This window comes from Labrus mixtus, chromosome 24 (genome assembly GCF_963584025.1).
Source record: "Labrus mixtus chromosome 24, fLabMix1.1, whole genome shotgun sequence".
NCBI lineage: Eukaryota > Metazoa > Chordata > Actinopteri > Labriformes > Labridae > Labrus > Labrus mixtus.
In genome coordinates, this window is record NC_083635.1 from 8,472,386 (window position 1) to 8,498,921 (window position 26,536).

The window sequence follows — 26,536 nt, forward strand, 5'->3', positions numbered from 1 at the left end:
GGGGAAGAAAAGTACCATCTGTAACAGCTCAAGTACTTTCTTAGCATTTGGCTTACAGGGCAAACGCTTCCGTGCCTGAGCTGTTCTCCTAAAGTTTCTGTCTTTATGAATTAAAAATTAAAAAATGAATAAAAAAGTGTTCTGCATAAATATTGCACGGCACTCGGCTTGTTTTTCAGTTGTAATTAGCTGCGATGGAGACCTTATTGTATTCCCGACAGTGTCCCTTGTTGGAAAAAATTTGCCTCTCAAGGCTTGAACTCCTCTCAGTCTTTCAAAGCATACATGCCATTTTTCTTAATCTAAATGTGAAAAAATATGACATTAAGTTTGAATATTTGATTTTCTGTCAAGTTCTATGTGTGTTTGCGTGCTTTCCCCTCGTGTGTTTTTGCAACAGCACCACGCAGAGATTAAAAAAGAAGAAGACTGTTTACTGAATTAAGGTCAAGTGAACTGACCTGCACAGAACGCAGCTTTCCACTTGAAGCAGAAGTTAGCCTCAGGCTGAGAAGTATTTAAAGCACCACTTATACACAAGATGCAGCAAAACAAGTCAGGCAGTGAGAGAAAAACAGTGGAGATGTGAGCATTGTTTGTGTGTCTCTTGGTTTCGATAAAGGCTGTGCTAAAGCTAAACAGACCACAGCGGGAGTAGCCACGTTAGCATGGATGGTAATATTCTGATATTACCGCCCTTTTCTGGTTACCTAAACCTGAGTAAAGGTTATATTCGTATTGTTTTTTGCAGTTACCGACTGCCTGACAACCAATCAGCAACCTCTTGTGTTGAAAAATGAAGTGCAAAAAATCCTGCAGTTTGCCAAGTGTCCACTAGAGGCTAGCTGCAGAAGCACCGGAAATCACATACACACCCATTGAAAAAAAGCAAGTTTTTACTCCAGAAATGAACATGTTTACAGCCTGGTTTAAAAAAAACGAAATGCGTCTTGATTAGCTCATGTGTTGAAAACATATGTTTCAATCTTGTTTTGGTTGTTGTGTTTAAATAATAAAATTTCTTGGGAATCTTCCAATTTTTTGCTGGAATCACCATAATCACTTTTTTTGAAGCAATGCAGTGTACATGAAAGGTGCTTAAAGTGTCTCCATAGTTACCGTTACGCGGTTGGAAATACATCCATGAGCTAAAGGCCAAAGTAGTTCACCCCTCATGTAGTAACATTTCTGTCCACAGGGGCCGCCAAAGCATTGCAAAATAGCCTAAAAGTTACTCCCATATGCTTCAAATTTAAACAGTTCAATGTAACATTCCAGTATTTTTTTCAAATGTCTAGATTCTATGGAGGTCAGCTCCAGGCTAACGAGGTCTTAACCAGTGTTTTGTATTAAACTCGGGACATGTACCAGCTGGCTAGGATGAAAACTTGCTCAAATCCCCTCTAACTTTGAGCAAAAAATGGCCCAATTTGTTGTCTTTGTCTGATGAAGGAGAGGTTGCCTGAGTCCTTCTTGGGATTATAGCAAGGTCTGAGGGCAGGTAGGAGGTCTGTTGTGCATGTGTGTGCAGACAAGCGTGCATAAGTTAGCGTGTTTTTAGAAAGAGAGAGCGAGAGAAAGACAGCATGCTCAGGAGTTATGCAGCAGTGAGCATGCTTTGTTTTCCATCTGCGCAAACTGTTTCTAGTAGTGACAGACGGCGGCTCATGATTTATTCATTCTGTATTCATTTTGACAATTACGCACACAGTACTGAACCCGTAATTTCACTAATAAAGCTAAACTGTGGCTGTTCTCTGCCTTTTAAACACCCCTCTGATGTGATGCCGCACCGAAAAGCGCAAACATGGCTCGCCACAGATCTCTGTCGGGACCAGACGAAATAATTCATGGTACTGTTTTGTAATCTGCCAACTGTGTGGTTAAAGTTTAAACAGGGTTTAAAGCGTGCTTTTTGGAAGGACGCATGCTGTGAAGGGCCCTACATACAGCTGTTCAACTTTGGGAAACGTGTTTAAAACTTTTAAGTGCTGAAAAGCAAAATTGTCGTACAGTAATGCATCATTCATGCTTGTAAGGCTGTTTATTTGACTTAAAAATGTCTCATTTCAGAAATACATGGAACATCTTAAAATATCCAGGTACTGCATTTTGCTTTTAGCAGCTTTCTTGTCCTAGAGAGCTCCTTAGGGGACAAGGTCAGAAAGTTTGAGGTGTATTTGATCATGCCTATAAACCCCTCTATTTCAGCCCTGCTCAGAACAGGCTGTTTCTGTGTCTGTACCTTTAAATATGTAAATGAGCGGTGTCTGACCACGCCCCCTCTCTGGAAGGGGATGTGGCCTGGGCTTTCTCGCTCCATCGCCCTATTGTTTAAAGTGAGAAGGCAGACTCAGAGGGCAGAACAAACACCTAGCTGTGGGAGTGTCGCCCACCAAGGGGGAGGGGTTACAGCCCTTTGTGATGTCATGAAGAGGAAAATCTCCAAACGCCCTGTTTTAGCACACATTTTCTGAAAAGTTGGAGCAGGCAGAAGACGGAGAGGATGGACTTTTCTTTTTCGGTAATGTTACCGACGTAAGTGTGCAGGACCTGCACAAAGTTAGCATGTCAGAAAAGAAAGATGAGGAAATAGAGGGACCCAACAAGAAGTTGTTAACAAACTTGTTTCAGTCAGAGCCGGGCAGAGGGAGCTAATTTTAGCCAGGAGGCTAGCGCTAACTGAACGAAGACGTTGATTTAAATCCTATCCTGGGAAGGGCCCATTCACTGGGCATGTGGGACCCTCTCATGCAACCATTGATGCTTATGAAGTTTGACTTCATGGAGACATCATATGTACTGTATGCAAAGTACACAACCCAGATGCTGAGTGTGTTTTTTAGAGTGTGAGATAAAGAAAGGCTACGTGCTTTTCAACATATATCCGGGTGGAATGAAAACGGCTTCTGCTTGTTTTTCTGTGTGTCTCTGATCATTTTCCTGTACGATGACTTTCATGTGCACTGACCTGCTTTTATTCTCCGAACGGATGAATGGAGGGGAGGAACAGATAGCATGATAATCAGATGATGCACTGACCTGTAGTTTCCTTGTTAATTGTTATTCCTCTCTCTCTCTCGCTCTCTCTCTGCTTAAATTTGCTGAAACACACGCAAAGATAAGGAGGTACAGATGCTCTCTTCTGCTGCGATGATAAAAGGGATGGAGCCGGGAACGAACTACCAAACTCCATTCGATCTGCAGAGTCCCTCTCTTTCACCAGCAGAGCGTGCTATATGGACTAAAACAAGCATCATCACTCTCTAGAGTGTCAAGCGGCCATCTTGTGACCGTCTACATCATACTGTATATCTTTTTGTGTTTGATGGCTGCATTTGAGGGATCAACAGAATAAATGTGTAGATCTATATCGACAAATCAAACATAAATCTAAGAAAGATATCGGCCGATTTATAAGTATTGGCCCCCCCCCCAAAAAAAGAAAATCATATCGGTCACGCCGTAATTTACCCGTTTTGTTGCAAGCCCTCAAACTTTGCAAAAGTGCAACTCTAAAAAGAAAGCACTGTCCCTTTAAGACAAGTGCTGCGATGATTCTGGGGAAGATTATCAGATTACTGGAAGAACAGTATCCCATGGACTTTCTGAGACCCATTTCCATCTGCAAACGCTCCAACAGTAACACGCTAACACATCCATACACACACACGCACACACACACACACACATGCTGCTTCTCTGGCCATTAGCAGCACGCTCTAATAGCCATGCTCAATTACGCACACCTACACCCAGCAGGCAATCGGCGCTTGTTAACCTGCAACCTCAGTGAAGACTCCATACCTCGTCACTAATGGCAACTCCCTGTATTGACTGTGTGTGTGCGCACGCTCTGAATACCCTCCCGGCACACTGGCATGAAGTAGCGATTATGCTAATTGCTTAATTATTCAGGAGAGATAATAATTCAGCAGGAGATGATGAAAATCTCAGTTGATAATTGATGTAGATACCTGGGTAAGGATAATAGGCGATTTCATTCTGCAGAGGAGCATAAAATTAAAGTTATATTCATTATACTGTATGTGTAAGGATAATAATGTAGGGACGCCACAACCTTGATGTAGCATCCGTTAAAGGTTGAATGCATGACATATTTTATCAGCGCTAAAAGGCAAAATTGCTCAAAAATAGCAATTTATTCCCCCCCCCCCAAAAAAGCAGATTTAAAAGATGTACTTCTTTGCCTACCTTGAGTTTTTCATAGCGGTCGCTCAGTGCTGCCACCTGGTGGTCCCTGTGCCTCCCGACCAGCTTGCACAGTGAGCAGATGAGCTGGTCGTCGGTGACACAGTACATGTTCACCTTCTCCTCGTCGTGCTCCAGACACTGGAGCCCCCTGAGGTGGGAGTCCGGCATGGGCTCGATGAGCCGGTGGCCCGTGAACGGCTTCTTGTTGGGGTGCGTCGCCCGGAGGCACTCCTCGCAGTACGACACCTCGCACGTCACGCACGTTTTCACGGCATCCTGCGGCGGGTCCTGCTCGCAGAACTGGCACTGGATCGGCTCGGGGGGCGTCCCCGGGCTGGACATGGCGGCGCTGACTGGGACCAGCGCCAGTCTGTTGCTCCCTTCCTCGCTGGGAGAGTTGGGCCCGCTGAGGGGCGCGGGCAGCGGTAGAGGCAGCCCGGCGGAAGATGAGGCCCTCTGGACTCTGTCGATAATGTTCTGCAGGGTCACGTTTCTCTTTAGTCCTTCTAGTCCGCGCTCAGGACTCAAGGAAATGACATATCTGCAGGTGGGGCACTGGAAGGCGCCGATACTCTGAACGGGCTCGTTGGTAGCGCAGTGGGAGATGAGGATGCGGTGGGCGCAGCCGAAGCACAGGCTGTGGGCGCAGGGGAGCAGCAGCGGGTCTTCAAAGAGCTCCAGGCAGATTGGGCAGGTCAGCTCTGACTCCAGAGTTTCCATCCTGCTCAGAGGAGGCCAGGCGGGACCGGGCGCAGCGTCAGCGAAATCCAGAAGAGCCGCTCAGCCGTCTGCAGGGCCGTAGACAGAGGAAGATAGAGGAAAGGAGGGGAAAGAAAGCAGAGGGATTTGTGATTAAATGGTGTGAAACGGCTTACTCCTCACTGCTTTCTTAGACGGGCTCAATGGAGCAGACCATTGAGTGGACTTATAGAGTCCAGCACTTAGCACTCTGCCATTCTCTTAGTCATATGGGGTAACTGATGCCTAAAAGGCTTGACCGACCTCCTTAAAAAAGTTCCCTATCACTGGGCATGTAGCTATTTAAAAGCAACAAAGAAAACAAACAAGCATATGTTTAGTGTATATAGAGAGAAAGATGAAAGAACCAACTTTCAATATGCAAAGTACCAAAACTGATATGTCCAACAATGGCAAAAAAATCTAATCCATGATCTTCCATGTCTTATTATCTACGGAATATGCAACACAAACACAAATATGCATACAGAAAATCTGCACTTTACTCTCCAGTAATGGCTGCTGCATCCAATCAGCAATCGCTAATTTCAGACAGCGGGAGAAATTTGGGGTTAAGTGTCTTGCCCAAGGACTCATGTGGCTGCAGGAGCTGGGGATTGAACCCCCTAACTTACAGTTGAGGGACGACCGCCTCTACCAACTGAGCCACAGCTGCTCGATTTATGAAAAAAGCAGTATGCGAACAAATTCGTACTCAAAAAATACCCCCCAATTTTTTTTTTACAGTATCCATCAGACCAGTCTTCCTTGCGTACTGTTTGTGGAAAATACTCACAATCACACCAAACCACACAAAGATGCCACCAATTGTCCTTTTGGATTCTCAAAATCAATGAATGAATCAGCGTTTCTCACTCCGTATGTGGATGCTTCACTGTAGCACAAATATCTTTAAAATCAGTGTCTGTCTCCAGGATCTTGATTATTTCACTCTAAATGGATGTTGTCTCCAAATCCAAAAGTGAACTTTTCTTTTTTGTGCTGGCGTGCAACTTCTGTTTGTCTGTGTTCCTTCTTGATTTATGAACGTAGCCGGAGGGCTGCGAATAAAAAACGAGTCAGGAGACTTTGTGGCTTGAAGATTAGATGGAACTAAAACAAACACTTCAGGGAAAATGGAAAGTTGTGGGAAAATCAGTGCAGATGCAAAGAAAGGGAAACTGATAAGAGACGTACAAACAACACCCGAAGGAATAAAACAAGATTATTTTAGACGGTAAAACAACAAAAAAAATCAAAGATATGAAGATTTAATAACATCAAATGACGCCTTAACAGTCCATCAGATAAAACTTCTCATGAAATGCATTGCATTTTTAAAGCAGCAAATGCGGACACTTGAAAACACTACAGAGTGGATTCTGCAGCAGATGTCACTGTTCACTGCGCTTACAGGCTTTGTGCATCCAAGTGGACTTCACCACACTCACAGTTAGGGCCCGACCGATATTAAATTTTTGGCTTCCGTACCGATAGTAGGGAAAGAGAAAAAATTATACCGATATATTGGCCGATATCTTTCTGAGATATTTCTACGCTCTGTAGAGATAAATATAAATAAACGTAGATATACACATTTATTCTCTTAATCCCTCAAATGTGGTAATCAAATGCTTGATTGGAAAAGATGTATAATTAAGATCACAAGGTCACTCAACAGGAAAGTAACTGCGCATGTACGTGCATCACGCCCTCTGCTGGTGAAATAGAACTGCTAGTTTAATACAATGAAACTCAAATTTGACTGGTGAATAAATCGAGTAATATCTGCGATAAAATTAGCTGATACCGATAGTCACTGGATATGCTCATATCAGCCGATATTATCGGCAGGCCGATAAATCGGTCAGGCTCTACTCACAATATCCCTCCACCTTTTTGTAATTGCCACTTTTCTGCAAGGTTTCCCTTCCAACAAGGTCGGAAAGTCTTCATTTGCAGCCCAGATGAGCTGCACAAAATAAATACTTGACGAAGAAACTGATGTGAGTGGAGCAGCTTTGATTGTTTTTGTATACAAAAAAAGGAAGGAGAGGAAAAGCCAGATTTTTGAAAAAAAGGGAAAATTGGGGGATAAAAGAGGGAAAAGCAAGAGTGTCGGAACTGAGAAGGGGAGACGGAAGTGAGTCAGCACGCTTGTTTGGCGGCACTGTAAACAGGACAAATCCTCAGGGTCCCACATTTACACACACGTCGATGCACATTCCCACACGGCTCCAAACAGCCTCCCCGGGGTGTTTATATTTCCAGAGATGCTCTGTGAAGTGGGGGCTGATTCTGGACGGAAGTGTTGACGCTGAATCAGGATGTTTTGGGGGCTTTTCTGGTGATATATAGATACTGAAGTTACGACTCTGCGATAATAAGTTAATTGTGCTCCCAAACTAGACTTTAAACCATGGTCAAGCATTTTTAGAGATACAAGGGGATTTCAAGGATATACATCAAATACAAGAGATGAAGAAAATGTGTTCAGAATTAGGAGGCGTTTTAAGCATTCATGTGCATTTAGCATTGTACACAGGAAGTGATGGTGAATAAATTAAGCAGATTCCCTCCTCCAAGGACATTTTGTAATCTCTGTCCAACGCTTCCAGCCAAATCTCGCAAACAGCAGAAAGTGTTTTACATAAGCACAGAAAAGTACAGACATAAGAAGTCGGGAACGTCGGAGCCAAGAAAAGTTCGACATTGACGGAGCTCTGACAGGTTGCTGCGTGACAGGAGGGGGGGGGGAAACCTGCAGGCGCAGAAGCGGATAAATCCACTGTATTCTGTCAAAGACCAAATACACACACGGGCCCGCAAATCCAAAGTGGCAGGTGAGGGGAGAGAGGGTGAAATGCCTCTCAGCGCACCGTAGGTGACACTGTTGAACCGTGCAGGGAGGCGACAGGCATTAGGAGGAAGAAGATGGAGGGAAGGAAGAGTAGAAATAGAAGAGGATATTGGTATCTTTTTTTTTTTTTTTTTTAAATGGAGTTGAAGTTGTGCTTTATTCCTGTAATCACACCTCATGTCTGTGAGGGCTGCCCCTGTGTCAGAAAAAGCTCATCTTCTGTGCTTGTGATCTGAATTGGGCAGTACCGATAGTGGCCATTAGGGGGCGATGCATGGCTGAATGAGCAGTGAGAGCATCCTCCACTTTCCCTGCAGCTTCTGCATGCGAGCAGGGAGACAGATTTCATGTTTCATTTTCCCTCCTTGTGTCTTTTACAGAAATATACAACAGCTACAGCTCACATGAAACGATAATTTAAAGCATACATAAAGTTTGCAACTTCAATCTCCCTTACATTTCTTCTATTTTTGCCTCATATTTCCACATTTTTGGGGGCATTTTTTTGTTGATGCTTCTGTTTAACCAAATGAAATTGAATAAGTTAGTCAATCAGGAAAAAAAAAAAAAAAAAAAAACACAGTCTGACCGCTTGTCAAGAACTACACGTCCCATCACTCAAGCCTCAGTTACAAATCCCATCACCACGGTAACAAATCGACACACTCCTGTTTCTTTTCCAACCGAGCCACGCTGCTAAAATAAGAGCATTTCTATCAGCGGCGAGACCTCGGAACGAAATAATTCATGCATTCATCCTCTCCCTGCTTGACCTTTTTTTCTGCGACTCACTCTTCACCTGCCTTAGCCCCGTCCCCCGCTCTGGCACGACTTCACCTAGTGCAAAACTCCAGCAGCCGGACCCTCGATGCAAGACTCCCATTTAAGCTCCACTGCACTGGCGGCCGATTGAGTAAAGAATAATTTTTTTTAAGATACTCTTAATGACTTTTATAGCATTAGGGTTAGGTGTTAGATGGATGTCATAAATCCAGGACCAAACCACAATCCAAGTGACAAAGAACGGAGTTGGACCAAAATGTTAACTCTAATGCATGTACCAGCTAACAGCATTTAGCTCAACCGTCGTGCTTGTTTACTCTTAAAGTCGTGTTTTTAACCACTCCAGATTACATATTTTGAAAGTCGAGACTCTGGATGTTGGTCATTGAATCGGTTAGTGTGTGGTTCAAAATGTGCATATTTTTGCAATGACAGTAGAAAAGGGTTAGGGTTAGGGTTAACCCTAACCCTGCACACCACACACTCTATAAGAACTGAACTTTTTAATCTCTCATGATTTGTCGTCATGTGTGGGCTAAAAAAAAAACACTTTTTGGGACTTCAGGGCCTCTGTACTTTTTCAAAGAAACAGATCAACTTTGAGAACCACTTTTTTTTTTAAAATTCCAACTCTGGATGTCTCTTCCTGTTTACATTTTGGGCAGACTTCCCCCCCCCATTAGCCCGCGCTCCACGTCTCCTAAATCATTCATTAACGGCGAGGACGTTGTGGCGGCTCTCCCCTTCCAATGTCGTAGTTTAAGCTGCTAAAATTTTCATGGCAGCTCTTCTCTTTCCATTTTCTTAAAAGTGATCCAACAAGAGCACGACACACAGGCGATGGGAGAGACTGGGAGCGGAGTTTTGTGGCTCCCTCTGCTTCCATAAAACATGAAGCCACTCGTACTCGTAATGCTGCTTTTATTTAAATAATCTTTAAAAAAAAAAGTTTTTTTCTTCCAATGTTTTGCCATTACGATCTCCATATTGTCTGCTTTATTCTCTCCTTCGTGGGGGGGGGGGGGGGATTGTTGTTGCGCTTCTTTTTTTTTTCCCAGGCACCTCATCAAAATGAATATTCAACTTGAGCCATCGTCGTCTGACAAATTGAGCTGAAAAAAAGTCAAGACTTCCTCCCTGGCAGCGGGTAAGCTATTCCGGTGCCAGATCACTCCTGGTAAATGATGTGACACAAAAAGCACTCAGAAAAAGATTAGAATACGCAGCCAAAAAGCTATTTAACCCCCCCCCCCCCCCCCCCCCCCCTTTAAAAACACATTTGGGCAGGCGGAGGGTTCCACTCGGTGAGTTGACGTAAGCGGCTGTGGCAGTCCGCGGAGCAGAACCGAGAAGTAGGTCATCCCCGTTGACCTGGCTCGTACAATCAGCATACACTCTCTGTGTGTGTGTGTGTGTGTGTGTGTGTGTGTGAGACGGTATGATTGTGCTGTTCCAATTCTTTCTGAACTCACAGGAGGCGGAAAATTGCAACCACACACACACACACACACTGAAACGATGGAAGTAAGTGAAAGAGGTCAAACCATCCGATACAGAGTGTAAACACGATGATGATATCTGCCTTTAAACTGTCTAAAAATGGCTCCAATAATCGTCTGTGGTGAGAATCTGACAGCGACATGTCCATATTAACATTTACCATAGCCCCCAAAAGAAACATGACCATGACTTAAAAGAGGAAATTGGACATATTACCTTTAAAACTGTTCAAATATGTCACCTTGAATGGAAGGCAGAGACCGATTGGACAAACGCCTCGACCGCCCTAACATAGGCCACACCGTCCAGTATACACCTGGTGGCCATTTTTCTCTCGCAAAATGCTCAGTGCGGGGAGCTAAAATGCTTTTAGAATGTTTTGATTGGTTAGTTACAGGTGTGAAAATGTAAGGGTCATTTCAGTGCTTCTCTAGTCACCAAGCCGACTGGAAAAAAAGCACAAATTTAAAAGGCCATATCCAGAGGCGATTCTGGGGTCCTTTGGGGGAACCTCCCACCAGCACTCAGCAGGTCAACCAGAGTGAATCTGATCAGATGGGGGCCTCCTTGGCGAGGTTTCCTACTGTCGTTGCAAAAATGTGCACATTTAGGGGTCGCTTCTTTGGTCCAAAGTTTGTCAGCCCTCTGGGACCCCCCCCTACTGGTTCTGGGGCCCCAAGCAGTTTCCTGCCTTGCCTGTTGACAAGCAGGGTATGGTTAGCAAATCCGACAGCAAATTTGCAAACATTGCAAGGAGTTTTCCCCGTTCCTATGGTTTGCCTATCACTGACGAACTTTAACATCATTGGCTAGAAAATCTTGGAATGGCAAAGTGGGGTGTAAGAGAATTTGCCTCGACTTTAATTTGTGGAATGGGTCATTAAGTTAGGCCTATACATATGCATCATCAAATATATTAATATACTAACTTGTTTCATGAATTCAGCCCAAAGCATTGGTTTTATCCTTTGAAATGGAAAGTGGGCGGGGCCTAAGTTCCGCCAATAATCACCATGATGTGCTTCAATAAAAAATTAATTGTGTGACAAAGAATGGCGCAAAGAAAGGAACAACTTTATAAGCAGTGTTAAAAAAATAAAATAAAATAGCATGTGTGTTGTTGTGCCACTAGGAGGCAGCAACACTGGCACAAAACGTCGCGCAGCGCTCACGTCAGAGCTCACGCGAGTAAGGTAAGACAATGTTTTTAAATAATGTTGTGTCTGGTGCGCTTTTCAGGTACTCATACAAAATTGTTGTTTTTTTTATTCTCGAGACAAACACGCCATACCTGAAGTGCCCACAGGTGTGTGAGCATCACAAACTCGGGCTGCTTCGGCCCCCATCGACCCTCATCAGCTTGTTTACATTACAAAGGTAAGACAAAAAGCTTACTATCAAGGCTGTTTGTGGCGCTCCTTTCAAACTCTAATGTTCGTATCAGTATGTGCACTGTAGCCGTGGTCTCTGCTCCTTTATTTGCTGGTGTAGAAAGTATTAAACCGTGCAGTGCTCGAGTTAAAATATACTGCAGGTGTGCAGCGCTCGTGCAGTATTTCAGTGACATATCTTAGCGTGGTTGTGCATTGCTTTTTGAATGTTTTAATGACGTACTGTAATGCGGGTGTGCAGCACTCTTGAACACTTTGTGCGTAATTGTGTGCTTTACTCATACAGCGTTTACGGTACAGGAGCCTGGAGCGCAAAACACAATGTTAAGACAAGAAACTTTCACTGGATTCTTACTCCTCATGTCCCTGTCTGTGGTCAGCAGATTTTACTGTAGTGGCTCTGCAGTGGCCTTTTTATTTTCTGGTGATGTGACTATTCTATATGCACCGTGGCTGTGCAGTGCTCTTTTCATATTCCTATGGTTGAATTACAATGTTCAATGTCGCTGTGCCGTGCCGTGCACTATTTAATGCCACTGAATGCATTGCAGCGTGGCTATGTGAGTGCTTTTTGAAAATGTGGAAAGTTATTGTTATGTGCTGTTTTTTTTCTGTACATACCTTGAGCTCGAGCTCGAGCATTTTGTCCTAAAGTGGCTCATTGTGACTTAAATCTTGATACGCGTACATCAATTTAAAGGCACATTATGTAAAATCCGCCACCAGGGGGCTCTCAATCAAAACAATAGCAAAAAATGATGTCGAGGCCGGCGGGGAATCATGGGAGTGATTCAATCTGCTACTCCCCCGGCCCCCAAACCCAGTGAAAAAACGACCGTGAGTTGACCGTAGTCATGACGACCGGGAGTTGACCGTAGTCGTGACGACCAGGCGAAACCGACCTGAGGAAGAGGATATGTTTAAAGACGAGCTAATGCTAACAAGTATAATTTACATGATGGGTTTTTTTTCTTCATTATGCAGCGGTCTTTGACGTAGCATCTGGTGTTTCCACGGCAACTAAAACACGTCGCGTCTGTCACAATGAGACACGTCCCGTTACAACTTGATTCTAGTCGGTCTTTTTTTGCTGACGTTTGGGTTGGTTCAGTTGCAAATACCAGTACAATTATTTAATTCACTTTGACGCTAAAAGAATGAAGCAGTACTCCATTTTTAACCTTTTTCTGAAGACAGTTTAGCAATCTATAAAAGCTCTTCTTCTACTTGAATACGTCCTCCTCTACGTTTGAGCACATGCAAAACCTTCAACATTTGTTTACCTCGATCTGTCGAAGAATTTTTGGAGAGATCCCCCCCCCCCCTTACCCCCACCACCCCGTCCCGCTTATGGGATTTTCCGATTCACAAAGAACCATAATCTGCTTTGGTAGCACACGATGACGGATTAACCCCTGACCCTCAGGGAGTCAGCGAGAACAAGTTGTCTTTTCAGGGTCGTGCCTCCTGTGCCAAGGTCAACGTTTCATTTACAAATAGATGTTATTGACCAAACAGGATTATATATCTGGTTCACATGTGCAGGAACAAGACCAGGAATGCTCCCCGGGACATGTGGAGCAGAGTCAAAAACATTTTCCCACAGACTTTTTTCCTCTCTAAATATTTGTCCCGGGCATTTCTTGTAGGAAGTTGGCTCCGTGATAAATCATGCAGAATAAACTAGCTTGCAGGTGCAGCGGATGAGAGTCCAATTAGGGAAAAGGGAAGAGAGAGTGGAGGATTAGACGCCCAGAGATGAAGCAAACTTCACTTTTAGACGGGTGATAAAAATCCTTTAGATGTCAGATTTAAAGCAGAATAAGATTTCTCTCATCTCCTTGCATCCTTCCCTTCTCATCTTGCCTCCTCAAATTCCTGTCAGCTGTTCAGCACGAGGCGGCATTCTCTGCTTGGTGAACAAGTTAACAACACAAACTGTTGCCACACACACACGTAGCGTCTTTGTCTGATGCCAGACACCATGCCATGTTGATCCCTAATCCGCTTCCTGCCACACTAGCCATGACCAATCAGGGCCTTTCATGTTCTGAAGCGGTCAGTCACACCTAACCGGATTGGCTAGCCAAAGTGCGGGATGCAGAGGCTATTAGCGATTATGATAAAGGCTGACATTTGTGATTGTGGGTTTCTGTGTGTGTGTGTGTTTGTGTGGCTGGGTCTGTCTGCTTGTGTGACCCAGATCGGGTATAGTGGCGCATGTGAAATCAGATGTGATGTTTGGGGGCCAGAGATTATACAGGACAAAAACAAGTCTGGTGATGTCAAGGGCATATTTCATCAGGGCGTCGAGACACACACACACACTGACAAACACGCACTGTGACAAGATTATTAGGTGGGAAAATGCTTATTGTGGCTCGAATAAAGCACCATGATTGTCGAAATCACAACACTGAAAACTGCTCTTTTACTCTTCTCCTTTTCTTTTCGCAGCTATTTTGGCAATCCCTTGCTCACATACCTTAATTCAATCTTTCATTCAAATATATAAATTAGAGCCTGATCTATTTATCGGCTAGCCGATAATATTATCGCTAATTTTATCGCAAATCTGCACAATATCATTTCATTGTATTACACAAGCAGTTCTCTTTCACCAGCAGAGGGCGCTATCTGGATTACAACAGTTACCATCTTGTCTTCATTGTATATTTTTTCCACAAGTGTTTGATATCTGCATTTTAGGGATCAACCCAATAAATATGTACATTGTTATCAATCTATCTATGTACAGATTTCAAAGACCAGGAAAGATGTCGGTATTGGATTTTTTTCCTCCCCAATATCAACATCGGTATCGGCCCCAAAAATTCATATCGGTCGGGCCCTAATATATCTTATATCCATTTTAACCCTTAAGGGAGATTACATATTTTAAGACAATTCAAATTGAGTCAACACCTTTATTCCATGATCACACTTCTTCTTTAGTGCTTAAATGTCGCCTCGAAATATGTGTTTAGGATTCCCCTGGCAGACATGAAAGTGATTAAAATAAAGCGCATTCCCCAAAGTGTTGCAACTCTGATTGGATAATGGATTGTTTGCAGCATGAAAGTGTCCGCAGGGGCCAGTTTATGCATGTATGAACAGAGCAGTAGTGGAATAAATTAAAGCATGCAGTGTTGGCTCTGCTTGAAGACGTGAAGCTCAAATGCTTCTTACTTTCTTGAAGCAAAGGAAAACTGCCAGGGGAGCAGTTTTCGTCATTTAAAAAAAAATCTGCAGATCATTTTTATGTCATTAAAGCAATCACTAAGTCTATAAAATGTCAGAAAGTTGATACAGTGTTGCAGATGTTTTAAGGTTAAGAGGAAGTAAGGATTTGAAGTGACGAGGGCCCGACCGATATGGAATTTTTGGGGCCGATACCGACATTAGAGAGAGAAAAAAATGTATAAAGATATATTGGCCAATATCTTTATTGGATCAATGTTAGATCTGTAGAGATAGATAGATATAAACATGGTAAAAGAGAACAACTAGTGTAATACAATGAAACTCAACTCGGGGTTGGAATGAGTAAGCTGGGAGTTCTTTTCCCACTTAAAAACCTCATGCCTGAAATGTTCCTGGGACATAGACCACCTTGTAGGCCATAGCACCCATCAAACAGTCAGCTTTGCAATATGCTTACAATTACACATGCTTCTGAAGGGAGGCATTTTTGCAGTATGACTTCTTCTCTGCATAAGTGAGACTTGACGTGATCTGAATGGAAGGAATGTCAAAAAAACATGATGATATCGAAACCTGGAGGCCTCTCTGGTGGCGGCTCTCTCGAAATGATGTAATCTGACTTCTTCAACATCTGCATGTCTGCAGAGGATTAACCCAAAAAAAATAATCTAAGCCAAGACACCTGTGTAAAGTTGTTTATCAGGCAGCACACTTTGAGCTCTATCGCTGAGTAATGCCTTTAATCAAAAAGAGTGAAGTCAAACTCCCGCTGTTCTGAGCTCTGTGTTCATGCAGGACGACACTTCCTTTAGCTTGTTTTTGTTTCTTACAGAGGCTCAAAGGGGTTTCGTTAATGTTCATGTGAACACCTTCCGTCCACATTGTGGGGGGTTGAGAGACGGCTCTGCCCACTCATGGTCACTGTCTGTAGAGGCATAATGGCAGTTTGTTGCAAGAGAACAAAGGAGAAACAGACGTTCCAAACTGAAGATAAGACCTTTTTTTAGGGAAGTAAAAATACCTGAAAGAAATAAGAACTAAATCAACTTTGAGCTGCTATCAAGTCAAGTGACATTGGTGTGGCTAGAGCTAGAGCCTGATCGATTAATCGGCCAACCAATAATATCGGCCGATATTTACTTATCCAGTGAGTATCTGAATTGGCTAAATTTACACTAGCATTTCTCTTTCTGGCTGTCACCCAGGGCGCCATATGGATTACGACAAGCATTATCACTCTGTGTCAAGTGGTGTCAAGCGGTGATGCTCGTATGGAGTGACCATCTTGTCTACATTACATATCTTTTCCACAAGTGTTTGATTAACATTTGAGCCATCAGGTAATAAATTAGTATATCTTTATCTATTTATCTCTACAGAGCGAACATCGATCCAAGAAAGATATCGGCCGATATATCGGTATCAGATTTTTTTCTCCCCAATTTCAATATTGGTATCTGCCCAAAAGATTTCACATCGGCCAAGCCCTAAAAAGTAAATCCATTTTTTATCACTGGCTTTGTAATTATGCGATCAAATCTGACATAGTAACTGATACTTGAAACTGCATTTTAGGCTGTAAATTATGCATTTACAATACTGGTATCAGTGTCACATCCACACTCCAACTTAGTTTACCAAAGCAAAACAATACAAATGAACTTGCTTGAATTGTAAATCCTGAGTCACACAAGTAGGAGTCCCTTCCAGCATGCATTTAGGGAAGCCAAGTCTTGTGATTTACAGCCTAGATGTTTAAATTGACCAAGTTACTAAAGTGGAGCAAATGAGACTTTAAATGGTTATACACCACTTTGAATGTGTAACGCAGTCTGCTGTAGAGGCTCCTGACAGCTGTGAAAGAAAAAGTTGATGAAGTTGAGTGACCGCTTATCCTCTCCACAAGCTGTGAAGTCTCACTGAAGCGATTGTCCTTATTGTCAAAGGGTTCCCATGGCAACATCACACACCCGTCCCCATGGGTTGGCTTTTTAAGAACGCACTGGGGCGGATAAAATCCACAGAACTGGGGCTGGAAACAGTCGGAGGATGAGGGGAAGGAAAAGTATTCCAGTCTTGTCTTTGTCCTTTCTGAAGGATGTTTAGATAGCAATTAGCAGATTGGGCCTCGAGCGTCTGAAGTGACTGCTGACGCTTTGATGAGGAAGTTAACCAATTAGGAAGAGATACGAGTTCTACCTCTCCTTTTATCATGTAAGCTATACACTGATGCGATAACAGAGCCATGTTTCAGGATGACGACTCCAGAAAACCTCTCCTGAGACACTTTTTCCAACACCAAAATCAGCCGCCTCCCTCCTCTACAGACAGATGTGGCCCGACGCAGGGAAAAAAAGAAATGACAATACCGCCTATGCTATATATATCCGCACGGTTCCCACAGTCAATCACAGCCAAGGCTGAAAAAACAACAAGTGTCTCAGAGCTAAGATTCTTATTTGTCAATGCCGCCCTGGCTGACAATGCGACCGAAACGTGTCAGGGGAAACAGGAAAAGAAACAGTAACAACGCCATTGTTGCTATATTGGTCGGCATCATGACAGCCACAAACAAAGCTTCAGACAAAGCCTTTCCTCGGCACTGTTTGTCAAAGCAAATGTGGGACAAACGTAAGGTTTAGTTCAACTTTTGACACAGTAAATCTGATTTTCACCCAAAATGTGAAGCCTTACGTCTGAGGAATGCATTGCTAGTCAAAGTTTGGTTATAGAACAGTCACTTAGATTCCTCCAGTGTGTCTTTAATTTAACTTTAAGCATGTACAATTTCGATCTTCAACTCAAATTTGAAGCCTTTTCAAAACCTTTGTTCCTAAACAAAAGTGTTATATTTGCTACTGAAATCCAAGGAAGCTGCTGCAGGTGTTGCTCATGCTTCTAGCGAATGCATAGCTGTACTTTAGTTAAAGTTTCTTCATGTGTCATGCTGCTGTTGCCTTCCTTTCCCAGAGTTTCCCATGAGTGTAAATGTGATTTTTAATATAAATTTCAATACATTTTAAAAGTTTGGTAAAAGACAATGAATGGAGATATTTGGAAATCTGCAGCAAATGTCCTGCATGCCTTTAGTTAATGCATTGCTCTGCTTTGTCAATGTTTCATTCATGTGCCATTAACTGCTGCTACAGTACAGTTGTCTGCCTTCCTTCCTTCCTTACTCGATTTTCTGATTATTTTAACTCTTAATAAGTACATTTTGATCATCAGTGAAAATTCTGAGCTTCTCGAGAACTTTTGGAAAAAAACTTGTGGATACTTTGGGCTTTAACAGGAAGCAGCAGCAAGTTGCACATGAATCAACCCTAATGCATTTCTTGGCTTGTTAAAAATAACCCTTCCTTGTAATTAAACTTATGTGACGGTACAGTTGAGTTTCCCATTAATTGAACTTCTCATTGAAGGTGCAAACAAGAAAAGAAACATTGATATTTGTGACCAATATCCTTGGAAGCTGCAGAAATGGTTGCGCATGCCTCTTGTGAGTTCATTACAGTGCAGTTGCCTTCCTTCCTCGACTTTCTTATTGTCTCGCAGACCACTAGACCTGGATTCCCCCCCCCCCCCCCATTGTAGCAGGTGAGAAGGATCAGTCGTAGCATTGAGCCTGTGGCAGCCAGCTGTCACACATACACGCTTTAGCACACATGACACGCACGCACACTTAAACACACATGAAGAGAAATCAAGCAAACACGCCTGAGCAAACAGGAAAGGCTGTGAAATTTAATAATCTGACTGATGGGAGACTCGAGGAACAACTTGAACAGCACTTGTATGCAACGAACATACATACGCACGCACCGGCCGAAATAAGTGCCACCTGGCTTACATTCGGGACCTTTTAACTTTAGCACATACTTTACGCACTCAAGTACACACACATCCCTCCAGGCACTGTCTCCTGTCTTTCTGCTTCCTGGGCTTCAAGCGACCACCCAAAACACACACACGCACAGTGGCTCTTTGAAAGTGGGTCACACAAAAACAGACTCTCACATGCGACGTAACTCCACCCTAACACACACATGTGCACACAAAAACATTATGTTTCCATGTGCATTATGTAAAGCATCACGGTCAACCCACACACAATTCTGCAAAATGCACAAACCCGGATTTACTTTTTTTTATGAAAATCTGCTTTCATCTCGGTTCATCAAGCATCGCTGGGACTAAATATTGAGAATAAAAAGTTATCCTAAAGCTGCACATGCTCAGAGCTCACACACATTTTAAGACTGAGGAAATAAACAACACCCTTATAAGCATGAAAGGCAGCCGAAGCCTTCAGAACAAGTTGCAGAATTTACATTTTTAATAAGAAGTTTTTTACAGTACAGATGGCTCCAGCACACTCGTTGGCTGACTCCCGAAGCCACTGCTCTATCATTATCATTCCAGTAATGCTGGCACACAATGCCTCTACTCCTTATTTCCACTGAGAATACAGTCCGAGCCGAGATGAAGGGTGAAAGCACGCAGGAATCCCCCAGGGGACTCGCAGACTTAAGTAAACTATAGAGGAATACAAAGTCCCACAGAGACAGGCCAGCCATATACAGTTTACATAAGACAAGTATAAAAAAAACAAAAAACACTCCTCCTCCTCCTCCTCTTCTTACCTTCCACATGATTAAAATCCCATCATCCACAAACAAAGTGAAAAAGAGAGAGAGCGAGAGAGGTGGGGGGGGAGGACGGAGGCTATCTTTGGCTCTCTCTCTCCTCTGTGGGACGCAGTAAAAGCAGCAGGAGCGGGAGAAGCAGCGGCGAGCGGCGAACTTGGATATCTCTCCGGTTCTGTGTCATCACCTCTCATGACATGTTTCCTCCCCTGCCTGTGTAAGCCTTTCCATCCTGACCCGGCACACACAGAGAGAGAGAGAGAGAGAGAGAGAGAGAGCAGGGGCAAACTAGTGCACCGCCCCCCTCTCTATCCCCCCTCCCCTCCACTCCGCCTCCTCTCTGTCCATCCCTCCCTCCTCTCTTTCCCTGTATTCAAATCTGCCAGTGGGCTGCCCTGCCTCTAACTAGGCCAATCACTTCACCACTGGGGGGCGGAGTCTGTGTGGGAGTATGAGTTTGCACTCATATGTGTCATACAGGCATTATGTTAGTGACCACGTGCGCATGTCTGCTTCTTGATTATGTGGCTAGCATGCATATGCAAACAAACATTGCAAGTCCAAGTCGAGTCTCAAGTCTTTGAGCTGTTATCATCGTGCCGGCCGTTGTGTTTAAGCGAGACAGAGGGAGAGAGCGGTGGAGCGACAGGAAGTTGCTTATTCTGTTTTGACATCATATACGGGGCTTCTGCAACACATTTGGGGTTTGAGGCAGCGTCTCTTCTAAACAACCGCCGTGCTGCCTGAGTCGACATTCAGTCTGTAGAGCTCCAGGTGGTGTGCTCGTCATGATGTCATCAGTGGAGAGTGGCTGCTTGATCCACATGATGCGGGGGTTTGGCATGATGGGAGGGAACGACATTCAGCCTGTTATGATAATGCAACAGAAATATAATATAAAAAGACCGGGCACGAGGCCTAAAACCTGGAGTCTGAGTCGAGTCTGAGTTGAGTCTGAGGGGGCGGATCCAAGTCACAGCTGTGTGCGACTCGAGTCCGAGTGTCAAACTGGAGTCCCCACCTCTGGTGGACATATTTACAGAATAGCTTAAGTCAATATTATCTTCTTCTAATGTAGGGCAGGGATGGGCAACTTTGGTCACAGCAAGGGCCACATTCACTTAATTCTCACGGCCAGGGGGCCAAATTGTAGAATACAAAAACGACTACAGTCAACTATGTCTCAAATTTAACTCAACATATACCAGTGATCAAATATTACTATGGACATATGTCTGGTTTTCATGATTTCATGGCAGATTTCATCATGTTTTCTTCATGTTTCCAATTAATTGATATGTAGAAATTGACCTGAGGGCCACGTTGAGGGTTGATGGGGGCCGCATGTGGCCCCCGGGCCGCCAGTTGCCCACCCCTGATCTAAGGCAATAGGCTGTGTGTTGATGGCATTCCCAGAAAGTATATCAAATGCATCCTTTAGTTAATCATATTTAGGATGTATCATTGAAAAAGTTCTGTAAGGCCTCAGGTTGGAGGCATTGCTGTAGATAACACTCCTGTAGGTTGTATTTAAGGGCAGCAATAAAGAGTTACAACCTAAGACAACTCAGAAAGCATCGCTCTTGGATATGACTTCCAGACAAAAATAGTTAAACTTCGCACAAAGATTTTGAAAGTTTTTCATGGGCGCAACCCACATACTCAGCTCTGCTGCTCATCCCACAAATGCATGTTCCTTACAAAAGTGGCACCATTTAAAAGTGAAATAAACAGGCTTTCCAATGCATAGAAGCATTGTTACAATAAAGAAATGAGCTACCAAACTTTTATGTGCGATGTTTATTTGTAAATAAAATCTGAAGTTATATCCATATCCAGCATGAATAAATAAAGAGTATCTTTCTAAAGATGCCGTCGACTCGTTTCTCAGGAATACTCTGTGCTCTGTCTCTTGCTTCTTCAATAGAAGCCCCCAGGACTGTGAAATGTCTTGTTAGTTGTGAAACTCTGTTCCTCAACAGCATCCGGAACATTCTGTTATCACTCCGCCTCGTAGTTATTACACACGTTGGAACTCTGCCATTCACCGTGACTGAGATCTGGGGCGGTTTGATGGAACAGAAGGCCGATGGGATTGAATCTTTGAAAAGGAAGGGTTGGAAAAACATTGATGGGGTTGAAAACCCTTCACTGTAACGTTGAATATCTTTCATGTAGAATCTTGTTATATTTGAATCTTTGTAACTTGTTTTATGCACATGTGAAAGTTGCAAACATAGGGATCGTACTTTTTTAATTTCCAAAAGGCTTTAAATGGAAACTAGTTTATTAGCATGTTGCGCTTGTGTCCAAGCACGGTTCACCCTCTAAGTCCAGTTAGTTTGAAAAGTGTTGGTGCTGCGTTCCGGGCTCAAGCGTAGTACACTTCCTTTGCCCTGGCACGCTTGGCTGCGGTAGAGGATTAGTGCCACTGAAAAAAAAAATTTGGTTCTGACTTTTTTCTCAGAATTCTAAGATTAAATCCTAAAAAAAAGTCAGAACCAAAAATGTTTTTCAGTGGCCCTAATCCTCTTCCACACTTGGAAGAGGTATGTTTCAGCACGGTTCATGCTAGAACGAAAGAACGGGTACACAACAACGTATATGTTGATAAAGTGATGAAAAATACGATCGCTTGTCCATTTATTGTGTTTTATTTTGAAATTGACTGGACGCTCTGTGAGTTTCCTTGTCTGACTTCCTGTCCGGGTTGTCTGATTCTGTCCAGCTTGATGCATGCCTGCAGCGTAGTAATCATCGACTAACTACGGCGTTGTGCGTTTCATCATCACATCAGCAAGAAGCAGTCTTTCAGTAGAACTAAGCCAAAGTTCCATTGGTATTTCATGATGTTTATCATGAAATACCAACATTTAAATTCACACCAAACCAACTCAAACGAAGTCAACACTCATTTTGAAGACTTCATTCCACATAAAGTGATACTAATGTCGTAATGTCTCTTTAAGAAGCGTACACCAAACGAGTGCATGTCTTCAGAAGGGATGAAGAAAGGTGAATCATCGTTCATCTGTCTTCATTTTGGATTCCCTGACACATACTCAGTTCAGCCCGTGTAATTTGTTAATGTCTCCCTGATGTCTCTTTCTCTACCTTGAAACGTCAGCTGTTTTTGGATGCTGCACACATAAAAACAAACCCTCTGTTTTTTTTTTTGGGGGGGGGGGGGGGGGGGGGGGGTTTTGTGTGTGTGAGCTGCCCACGAGGAAAAGCAGCTTAAATTAATCTCCGAGATGCAAGTCAGTGATTTACCCTCCCACACAAAAGCACCCGGCCTCCTGCCTTAAATGCAATCTTTGATCAGGAATCTCCGAGCATTCATCGGCTGTCTCATTGTAAACCTTTTCCTTTTTCGTCATATCTGATTCACTGTGGATGTCGCTCCTGGGTCTGGCAATTGTGCAGAACGAAAAAAAAAAAACAGCACAAACCTCCCCGCCGTCCAAAAAAACAAAAAAAAACAAAGTCATCAGCTTTTACCATTCTTCCCAAGTCCACAATCCATAAATCTGAAAGCTTTTAAAAGAGGCTGCACATTGGTAGCTTGATCCCAAATAATCCCGAACATCTTTCCCTCAGGGAGTGAATCCTATAGTTGAAAGTGTAGAAGAAGAGCTTTCATTTTTTTTTTGGGGGGGGGAAACTTCTGAATTTTCAGCCTGTATCTTTAACTGGAGGATCGTAGAGCCTGATACAGCATGGCTTTATACATCAAATGAAACGCTTTGTTTGGGTCTGCTAAGTTCCAGAAAGCACGTCCAAAAACGGATGCACCAATGATACTCCAAGACCATTTAAAGATTCCAATTGGATTAAGTGTTTTGGCGCTCGTGTAAGGTCATTTAGAACGTGCTTCTACCACTTTGGCTCAGTCATCAAAGGTTGAGATCTTGTGGTGAATTTAGTAATCATTAAGATGTAAACACATATTCCCAAAATTCAAATAAGTTATATTTGGAAGATGGTTTTCAACGAAGCGCAAAGCAGAGGATGGTTAGCACTCTGTATGGTATTCAGTGAGCCTATAATATCTTCTTCAGGCATTTGGAAGTGTGTGTGTGTGTGTGTGTGTGTGTGTGTGTGTGTGTGTGTGTGTGTGTGTGTGTGTGTGTGTGTGTGTGTGTGTGTGTGTGTGTGTGTGTGTGTGTGTGTGTGTGTGTGTGTGTGTGTGTGTGTGTGTGTGTGTGTGTGTGTGTGTGTGTGTCGTGGTTGGGATTGTGGCCGTGTGCTTCTGGCGCTTGGAGCGGGATCAGTCGAGGTGAGGCTCCTGCAAAAGAATGTTCTTCTGGGGGGGGAAAAAGCACAAGGAAAGAGTTTCCATCTCGGGGTGGGTTGTCCGCAAGAGCAGGGCCGCTAGCTTTGAGTGTGGAGAGAATGAGTCCACCAGGACTTACAAGGTTCCCTTTCCACAGCAAGAAGCAAACATTAGCTCACACACAAGTAGCGCTATGGGTTAGAAAGGAAACTGACTTTTAGATTTACCATCTGTAGACAGATTTGAATTGGAGTTACATACCCTGCAGCAGCTCATTAGCAACTATCGGAAAACACAATTTCTCCTATCAACCATGAAGACGTTGGTATGATCCATTGATTGGACATCACACATGCCCGACTATCAACCCACAGTAAAAAAGTTTTCACCAGTTTTTTAAACAGACGCAGTACAAAATACGATCATAGGCAAGAATGTACGCCGGAACTGCTCTACTATCAGTATGTAAACTAGCACATTTGAGCAAGTCCAACCAAATGGGTCTTAAGTTGCTTTTTTAAAAGAGTCAACAGTGCCCACAAATTTTAATCCCAAACGCAGAGCGTTCCAAAGTGTTGGCGCTTAAACCTCAAAAGCACAGTCTCCATTGGTCCTTCAGTCTGGAGTGTGAGACGAGCAGCAAACCCTGACCAGAAGACCTAAGGGATCTGTTGGGAGTGTGTAAGGTCGTAAGAGTTATGTGACATAGGCCGGTGGATGTCCTGGCTTTGAAAGTAATCACAAGAATCTTGAATTGCATTCTGAAATTGATGGGAAGCTTGAGAATTGGAGTGATATGTGACATTTTGGAGGACCTGGTCAATAGTCCAGCTGCAGCATTTTGTACTAATTGTAATCGGTTAAGCGATGTTTTGTTAAGAAAGGTAAAGTGAAGAATGGATAACGTGTCGTTTTGCTCAGTTTTCACTGTTTACTGAGTGATTTCTTACCTTCAGAGCGGTTGGCTACACAGAATTTTAATTTCCATTTAACCGACTTGGAAATTAGTCTTCTGGGAAATTCTGGGAAATAGTGCAATTACATGCATTCAGTATTCTAATAATGAGGTGAAGCGCTATAAACAAACAGAAATTAAAGAGTGCAGATCAGCTCTAATCAACCTGCTGTTCTTCATGTGTATCACAAAATCATGTGTTTGCAACATGTCCCTTCTAAATCCAAAATAAACCCCAAAAAGGTCATTTTAATATCATCAGAGGGACGCTGAAAACAATTTCATCTGATTGCATCAAAATGGTGTGAAAGGATTTCTATGATACACTCAGGCCACCATCCAATAGGTAGGCTGCTAAATGCTTCAAATCTTATACATTGCATTGAGCTGTTTTCGAATGTGCTTCGACTGCTTTTGCTTCAAAGTTAGAATTTGAACATCCATCTTCCACCTCTGGCTCCCTGCAGATAAAACCTCATTACTGCATTGATGCTGTGTAATGCAGTTATAAAGTGAACAATCACTGAATGAGCTGGTCTTCAGTTATTTTCAACCTTGGAGGTTATCCAACTTGCACTCCTCACAATGAAAGCACACACAGACACAAAGCCTCTTCCTTCAGCGTCTCGGCAGCTGAAGCTTTGCCGAGCGTCCTCTGTCTCAAAACCGCAAAGTCGAGCGGCTGATTTTCACCTTGAACTATAATGTTCCCTTCTCGCCCCCGGCGGTATTACAATTGTGCTACTAATGACATTGTGCAAAAACGAGAAAGTGGGAAAGAGAGTACTGAGTTCATGATCATTATGACTGGCAGTGTGGGCAGAAATATTTGTAAACGTAGATCTTTAAAAAAAAAAAATGTCTTAAAGGCAAGTTACAAAACTGTTTAAAGTAGAGCCCGACCGATTTGCCATCCAGCCGATAATATCAGCCGATAACGGTATCAGCTAATTTTATTCCAGATATATGCCGATATTACAAGATTTTGATAACTGCATTTGAGGGATCAACACAATAAATGTGTGTAACTATCTCTACAGATGGAACATGGACAGAAGAAAGATATCGGCTGATATATATCGATATCGGCCCTAAAACCTCATATCGGTCGGGCACTGGTTTATACACTTGAAACTCTTAACTCCTTATTCTTGTGAAATAGTGGCAGAAGAAATCTCAGTCCCAGGAAGATATTCTGAATAATTTAATAAACTCGTAAAAGTCTAAAGTCTCCTTTTACTGCTGTTGTATGAAACTAAAGGCACACTCAGAAACTGAAATGTGGGATGAGGTTTTAAATGATTTTTTTTTGTCCATTTCCAAACACAGTTGTTGTGTGTTCTAAGGGAATATTTATGTGAGGTTTTTGCAGATCTGGTGCAGTTTCTTTTTAGCATACTTGGTCATGATATTTGTAACTTCTCCAAAGCTCAGTTATTCAAAGTAAGATTTGAGCTGTTTTTTCTGTCAAAGGTTGCAAGAAAAACAATATTTTCCCCGTTCTCCTCTTTCATTGCCAACCCCAAAAGCCTCAAAATGTAAGAAAGCCGACCTCCGCCGACTTAGGAGAGGTCTTACTTTTAACGACCAGGAATGAGTGGAATGCGGTGGAGTCCGTCTCCCGTCTCGGGTTGAGACCATTATAGGGGATAAAGCAAGACAGGGTTATGACCGAGGCCTTGCAGAGGGCAGTGGCACAGTCTGGGATTTGTGGGACTTATACCACACATATATACAGATGAACACATTTGACCAAAAACACTGTTCTTAATCAGTCTTGATCAAATTCCCTCAAATGGACGCCCACTGTAGGCTGGCCAACAATGCCGAGTAGAACCCTTTGATCTGAACACTTTGCACACAGCCGTTCCATCAGCATCCTCAGGCATCTTTACGACTTGGATATATGGCATCTTAAAACCTCCTCAGCCACTGATCTCTATCTTGGACAGCACATTGTATATACAT

The 26,536-nt window shown here is 43.1% G+C and overlaps 1 protein-coding gene across 3 annotated transcripts in view; it reads right to left on the reverse strand.

Annotated features, from left to right (window-relative positions):
* LOC132959470 (E3 ubiquitin-protein ligase Midline-1-like) overlaps positions 1–26,536 on the reverse strand; it is a 63,882-nt gene that overhangs the window by 22,871 nt on the left and 14,475 nt on the right. The window contains exons 1-2 of one of the 3 annotated variants that reach the window (XM_061032495.1): positions 19,335–19,592; positions 4,216–5,003 (exon numbers count right to left, since the gene is read on the reverse strand). In XM_061032495.1, coding sequence (XP_060888478.1) covers positions 4,216–4,935 — 720 coding nt within the window. In that variant the 5' untranslated portion in view covers positions 4,936–5,003; positions 19,335–19,592. Of the gene's footprint in view, positions 1–4,215; positions 5,004–19,334; positions 19,596–26,536 lie in introns of those variants that run through there. The other 2 variants (XM_061032498.1, XM_061032496.1) reach the window with 2 other exon arrangements.